General features: G+C 58.1%; 1 protein-coding gene across 1 annotated transcript; it reads right to left on the bottom strand.

The window, feature by feature from the left end:
- Window positions 1-5,606: 5,606 nt before the first annotated feature.
- Window positions 5,607-6,873, bottom strand: LOC123255372 (mas-related G-protein coupled receptor member D-like). Its single transcript, XM_044684183.1, has one exon. The coding sequence runs from the start codon at window positions 6,681-6,683 to the stop codon at window positions 5,607-5,609; it is 1,077 nt and encodes a 358-aa protein (XP_044540118.1). The 5' UTR covers window positions 6,684-6,873.
- Between the last annotated feature and the right edge of the window lie 87 nt (window positions 6,874-6,960).

Here is a 6,960-nt window from a genome sequence, read left to right as displayed (position 1 = left end):
CTCCAGCTCCGATCCTTGCCAAGCCGGGCCGGGCCCTGATTGCCCTTTGGGGGGTGCCCTTAGCCTCTGGGCCAGCGCCAGCTCCGGGCTGGGGAAGCAGTCACTGTCCTCCGAAGTCCGGCAGCAGAGATTCTGATGATAACCAGGATGAGGCGCCCCCCAGATGTTTGCCAGATGCTTTCTGCCGGCTCCCGTGGGGTCCCCCCTTGTTCCTACAGCAGCTCCCTCCTCACTGAGATCCCCCCAGGGTGCTTACTAGCTGTGTGTCCACCGGCAAGTCACCCCCTGCCTCAGTTTCCTTAACTGTGTTATGACAATAATACCAGATCATTTGGAGAAGCAGACAATGTGTCGGGGCCAAAGAGCCACAGATTGCCGGGCTTCAGTGAGGAAGGAGGGGCTTCCCGCGCCAGGCTCTCCGACCCCTCCCCCTCTAACTGTTGTGCTTCAGTCCATACGGAGACCGGATCGGATCCTGGTAAGTTTCTGTTAGTTACGCCGAAACCCGGATGAGGTTCCTTTTCTTTCATTTCTATTCCTCACCGTTAGGTCAGTTAGAGGAGTCCGTAGAAGGCAGCTAGAACTGCCGAGGACTGAGAAGATCTTCTTAAACCGGCAGCAGACAGGATTCAAACTAGATGTCCAGGCCGAGTTGTGAGAATCCCCCGAATAATTTCCAGGCACAGATTGGAAGGTAAAGCTTATATTGGGAAATAACAAGGGAAACTAGAGGGGAATGAGGGGTTTAGGATAATGAAAGGGGCCCTGAGCTGTGAGGTTGAAGCTGCCCTTCCCCCCTCACAGGAGGGGATGAGACACTTGACTAAAACTGGCTCTCTTGCTATTGATGAATATCTACTAAATATTTGTTGTATTGAAGTTGATACAGACTAAGCCTACTAAACAGGCTAATCCTTATGTCGGAACCCCTCCTGGGCCCCCTTCCCTCCCCCCCCCCCATGCTCTTTGTCTCTGTTTCAGGAACCAGAAGTCAGGTTTTCCCCTCCGGGGTCTGTGATTTCCAGGGTGGGGGCACCCCCTTCATGGGTGCAGGTTGCGACTCTCCTGATCCTCAGTGCTCTGAGCCCCGTGGCTGTTGGCCCTCTCGGAACTTAGCAGGAGTCCCCAGTGGCTGATGGACAGATGCTGCCGATCTCATGGCCTGCCCTGCCCACTGTTATATCAGGGAGGAGGGAAGACGGCGATGCCCGGGACCTGTTCCCAGGAGGAGCGGGCTCTGGGGGCAGCTTTCATCAGGAAGAGTCGTTGGGCAAGAAAGAGTGATCTCGCCAAGCAGTGAGCTCCCCATCACTAGAAATATGCAAGCAGAGGCTAACTGGAGGCTCGAGCAGGTTGTGTGGGCACGGCGGGGTTCTACTAAGTGCCCTCCACAGGCCTCGGCACTCCAGGATCTCCGTGCCATGCGTGTGCCCTGTAAAGTGCCAGGAGATGCCCGTATCGCCGGGCTGTTGGCCTCCCTCTGTGTTCCCCGCAGTGGCTTCTCTCTCTGGACTTTCCCGGCTGCCCAGAGTTCCTCAAAGCGGAGCCAGCCTGCCTCGGCAGTGGAGGAGCCACGTGTTGGACGTTCTGCGCCATTTTGGTGCCTTCTCCGTCGTGGGCCGGGCCGCAGGCCAGCCAAGGAAGGTCGAGGGGGCGGCGTTCCCTGGGCCGGGCTGGGCCGAGTGTTGTGCTGGGGGCCCCGGCCTCAGCCCCCCCCCCAGCCCCATTTATTTACTTTCCTCTGCACGCCTGTGTGACTGGATTTGGGCTCGGATGGCCGAAGCCTGCCAAGGATAGAATTGGAATTCCTGAGTTCTAGACGGGATTCAGCTGGGCCACTTCAAAGGACAGCGCCCGGCCTTATTTGGGATTGGAACAGGGTCCAGGGCCAGGGAGCGGCGGCTGGGAGCCCCGGGACGGGGTCCCACAGCCTAGCCCGCAGGGGGCCCTCTCCTCTGCCTGCAAGAAGAGATGGGAGTGAGCTCCCCGTCCCCGCAGGGGCCACCATCCTAGATTTAGAGCCAGAAGACTTTGGACATCTTCTCATGGACAGAGGAAGAAATCGGGTCGGAGGAGGAATTTGGCCGGATTGGAGAGCTTCCGGCGCCCTCTTCCAAGACACCCTCCTGAGAGACCCCAGGCGGCACCTCGAGGAGCTCGGAGCCTCGGGCCGGACTGCGCCGCCTTCAGAGGATCCTTCTCTTCCCCGGCTTCGTCCCCGGCCCCAGCCTCCTCGGGCTCCCCTTGTTCTCCTGAGCCTGGACCCAGAGGCTCTGCGTGCGGCCCTCCCTCGCCTTCTCTGCTGCCCCGCCACCAGGCTCCTGCGGCTCGGGGTGCTCCCGCCCCCTCCTCCCTCTGCAGAGTCGTCCCCCTCCGTCCAGGCCTTCCCTGGCCTCTCGGAGGCTGCCCCCCGGCCCCTCTCTGAGCAGACACTCACACCGGCTTCGTGCGTAGTGCTGGGCCCGGGAATGGGAAGCCCACCCTGGTGTGACTCGGTTCTCTTTCGTTCAGTTCTTTTCGGCCCGTTTATTAGGCCTTTCTCAGGTGGCTCAATGGATGGCGCGCTGAACCTGGAAGCAGGAAGACTTGAGTTTGAATCCTGCCTCAGGCACGCTCTCCACTGCTGCCTGCCTCCGTTTCTTCATCTGTAAAAACTGGGGGGAATAATAGCCCCTACCTGGCGCCATCATTAATGCCCAGAGAGTGCTTTATAAACCTTCGAGCTTATTTCAGTTGTTGTTATTATTATTATCATCGTTATTTTTATTATTATTACAGTATTGAAGCACCTCAGTGAGCTTCCTTGCTGTGATGGGGATCCAGCCTCGGGAATCAGGGAGAGCTGCCTGGAGGAGGGGACCCTTGGGCTGGGTTCAAATGTGGCCTCAGACCTTCCTAGCTGGGCGACCCTGGGCGAGTCTCTTAACCCCCCTGCCTAGCCCTCGCTCCTCTCTCTTAGACAGAAGGTAGGAGGCTAAACTAAGGCTACAGAGGCAGAGGAGAGGAGGGAGGGTGTTCTAGGCCCGGGGGCCACCCGGGCAAAGGTGTGTCGGTGGGAGACGGAACATGGCATAGAGGAAGAGCCTGACAGGGAGAATAGGGAGAAGGGGAAGGGCACCCCGCGTGGCGGACGTGCCATTAAACAGGGCGTCCCCACTCTGCACCCACGGCTCTGGCTCTTGGATTTGGCCAGTTTCCCCCAAATGTTTGTTGACTGACTCATCGTCTGATAAGGGAAGAGGGAGGCCCCTGGGGAATGCTGGGCTCTGCCTGAGCCGGGCCAGGGATGGCTTCCAGCTCTTGGTAAATGAGGGAGTTCCTCTGGAGACACCCTGGGCCGTGCCCTGCACCCACTGCCCCGAGGTACCCTGGATCCCCAGCGCCGGGGCGGGGGAGCTCCCACTCCTCCATCCCTAGCGGTGCCGTCCTAAGGGGCTTCCCCGGCTCCCAGCGATGCCCAGGCCAGACAGCAGGGCTGTGAGGATGCCCCCAAGGCCTCGCTCTGTAGGGGAAGCCGGTGGACTTGGAGGCTGGGCCCAGAGGAGGTGGCCCAAGGGCAGTGGCCGGAGGGATGCCCAAAGGCTGGGCTTGGAACTGAGTCTCTCTGGACCCCCCATCTTGGGGGCATCCCCAGGAGAAATCGGTCCCCTGCGTAACGGGGATCCTGCAGCCAGAGCAACCATAGACACCTGCTCGCTTCTGCAGGACGGGCAGTGCCCGCTGCCCAGGACGGGCCCGGACAGACGAGCCCTGTGCTAGCTCGGACGGAGGACCAAGGGACAGAGCCGAGGGGGCCAAGCCTCGGCCTCTGGGGGGGAGGCAAAGTCGTTTCCTCTTAAACACCTCAGAGGCGCTCTGGAAGCCTGAAAGGACATTCCTGGGGCCTTTCTGAGGTTGAAAAATCTCCCCGGCCGGCTGGCCGGCTGCCAAGGCCAAACACCAAACACGACGAGCTTTCCGGAGGGCGGCTCGGCGGGTCCTTAGACGAGAGACATCGAGCCCATTCCCGGAGACGCTTGTCTGGCGGGGGGCCCTTCCCGCCCTGCCTGCCCCGTGCCGAGCCCACCAGGCCCAGATCCGGGTCTCTACACGGCGTGAGAGGCTGCTGGGGGACGCCCACTAGTAGAGCATTTCCGGGGCTCTGGGCAGGAGCTCGGCTGGATCGCCCTTTTGGGCTGCTGGCACGGCGAGCAGGAGCTGGAGGAGATGCCAAAGATGGGATCGTTGGAAAGGAGCGAGCTTTGTTCTGGTGAGGAAACGCGGAGAGCCCATCACGGTGATAATTACGAACCCCGATTGTTGGGCACTTTACGGTGTTGTCTCTGGATCCTCATGAGCGCCCTGGAAGCAGGATCTCTATGAGACCCCTTTCACAGACGAGGAAATGGAGGCCTACAGAGACAGGCTCACACAGCTAGTGAAGGTCTGAGGCTGAATTTGAACTCAGAACTTCTAACGTCTAAGCCTGGGGCCCTCTGCACTGGGCCAGTTCGCTATCTGTCGTCATCGCTGAGTCGTCATCCTCGACTCGAAGCCCAGCTCTCTGCGCCCTGCCACAAGCTGCCCCTGTGAGAAAGGCCACGAGGCCGAGCACTGTGCTCTGTCGTCTCTCCAAGGAGGCGCTCTACGTGCTCCCCTTGTTCCTGGAGGTCTAGGGCCGTGCTGGGGAGCCTGCGGCGTGCCTGCCGAAGCGGGGCTGCCCCCCCCTCGTGCTGCTCTCCCATCCCCCTTCCCTCTGCCCAGCAGCCCAGTGGGAGCGCTTCCTCTCTCCCCTGGCTAGGCTAAGGGGGTTGCTCGTGTGTGGCATGAGGTGCCATTTGGGCACGCCGTCTGGAAAAGGTTTGCCATCCCTGGGCCGGCTGGCGCGAGAGCGTCCAGGCAAAACTGGCTTCTCAGACGACCGTCCTCAGCTCACAACTGTTGGTTGAGTCCTTCCCGCCGGATGCTGGTTACACAAAAGATCGTAACAAATAGTGATTATCAAGTAAACCCATTTATTGAAGAAATTGGAGCCGTAAATCAAATTAAAATATGTCAGAGGGAATGAACTCTTCTGATGGGATCGGATCCGCTCAAACGAGGAGAAGGGGCCCGAGTTCGACCAAGACAACATTCTCTGAAGTCTTCAGGAGGAGGCTGTTAGGTCCCTGCCCAGGGCGACATCCCTCCCAGAGGTGCCTCGTTACCTCCCTCTGCCACACGCTCAAAGCCCTAATCCTGGGTTTCCCTCCAAATCAATGACGGGTGATCCGTTCCCAGGACCTTTCAGCAAGGGATAGCGATCAGCTTTTACAAAGGGGCATTTCCTGGGAGTCTGGAGCATAAGAGAACGTAGCCTGCCCTCTGCCCCTTGGATCTCTGCAGAGAGAGGGCTCAAACCGAACACAGCATTCACGTTTCCCCACCCCACATGGCACGGCCAATGCATGACTCGCCCCCTCTCCTAAGAACTGGGCACCTTGGCATCCGGCTCACTGCAGTGTTGGTCCAGGTGCCCGTCATGCCTTTGGTCGCTTGGCGCTTCTGGCCCCGAGGAAAGCCTCAGATAAAGATTTGGGGCCCGTAGACGGAGGACCGTGGGATGGAGCGGGCACGGGCTGGGGCTGTCAGACAGATTGGGAGTGTCTATATTTGGCCGTTATTCTTGGGATGTCCTCAAGGGCATCCTCGCTCGCCCCCTGAGCCCCCCGACTCTCCGATCCCAGCTCGGCGGTTTCTTCAGGGGACATCTCTTCGTTCCCGAGCGCCCTCTCTAGCACGACCCTGAGGGGCTCCCGGAGGCTTCTCTTCCTCTGCCTCCCCACCAAGTAGTAAATGACGGGGTTGGCTGTGCTGTTCACACAGGAGAATATTTTTGCCACGTCGTAGATAAGCCCACACAGCCTGTCATCCTGCATGAACCAGCCAAGGACAAACCAGTAGAGTGCCAGGGGCAAGGCGCAGATGAGAAACACCAAGATGGTGGCCAGGAGGGTGATGTAGAGCCTTGCTGGCTGGCGTCTCCTGGAGACCCTCCGGACTTGGACGAACAGGGTCAGGCCGGATAGGCACATCCCTGGGGTGAAGACCCCAAAAATCAGGACCGCAAAAAACACGTCGACTTTTTTACAGGAATTTGGATTTTGGTTTTGCACAGCACAGAAATAAATAGCCACCAGATTCTCCAGGATGGCCAGGAGCCACAGCCCGGCACACACCAGGCTGGACAGGTGCTTGGGGCGGTGACATCGATACCAGATGGGGAAGAGGACGGAGATGCAGCGCTGAATGCTGATGGCGGCCAGCAGGCTCAACCCCAGGGTGTAAAAGAAGAACCTGATTCTTCTCAGCATCTCAAAAACACTCCTGGGCCAGTGGCCAGACTCGGGCCTGTTAAGAATACTTGAAAGGGCCATGCAGAGGAGGAAGAGGAAGTCAGAGATGGCCAAGTTGAAAATGTAGACAGAATAGGGGTTCTTCCTCATGCTGAACCCAAGAAGCCAGCTGATGGTCCCATTCCCTGCCAGGCCACACAGGCTGAGGAACACAATGAGGACGGCTATTCCTAGCGGGGTTATATTCTGCCGTTCCTCAGTGGAGGTAGTAGCCGGTGCTGTCACAACCATCATTGTTATCTTGGAAGGAAGATGACGAGACTGACGCAGGAAATCCCTGCTAAGGAAAAGTAAAAATAAGCCAGTCATACCTCCATGGGGAAACTGGACGAGGCAGCGAGCTCCGTCTCCTCTGCCAAAAGCGCTTAAAAAAATTCAAATTTATTTTATTTTCAGTTCTACATTCTTTCCCTCCCCTCCCCACTGAGAAGGCAAGAAAAACAAAACCCATTACTCATATGTACAATCATATACACATCCCTTACTGGCTGTGTCCATAAAAGGAAAAATAAAGGCAGAAAAAGAGAAAGGAAGGAAGGAAGGAAGGAAGAAAGAAAGAAAGAAAGAAAGAAAGAAAGAAAGAAAG

Source organism: Gracilinanus agilis, unplaced genomic scaffold (genome assembly GCF_016433145.1).
Source record: "Gracilinanus agilis isolate LMUSP501 unplaced genomic scaffold, AgileGrace unplaced_scaffold45052, whole genome shotgun sequence".
Classification (NCBI taxonomy): domain Eukaryota; kingdom Metazoa; phylum Chordata; class Mammalia; order Didelphimorphia; family Didelphidae; genus Gracilinanus; species Gracilinanus agilis.
Note: the sequence above shows the minus strand (reverse complement) of the source record. Positions and strands in the feature narration are given on the sequence as shown.

Bases quoted from the DNA above. Each gene is read 5' to 3' on its own strand.
- LOC123255372 (XM_044684183.1), bottom strand. From the start codon at position 6,683: ATGACTGGCTTATTTTTACTTTTCCTTAGCAGGGATTTCCTGCGTCAG.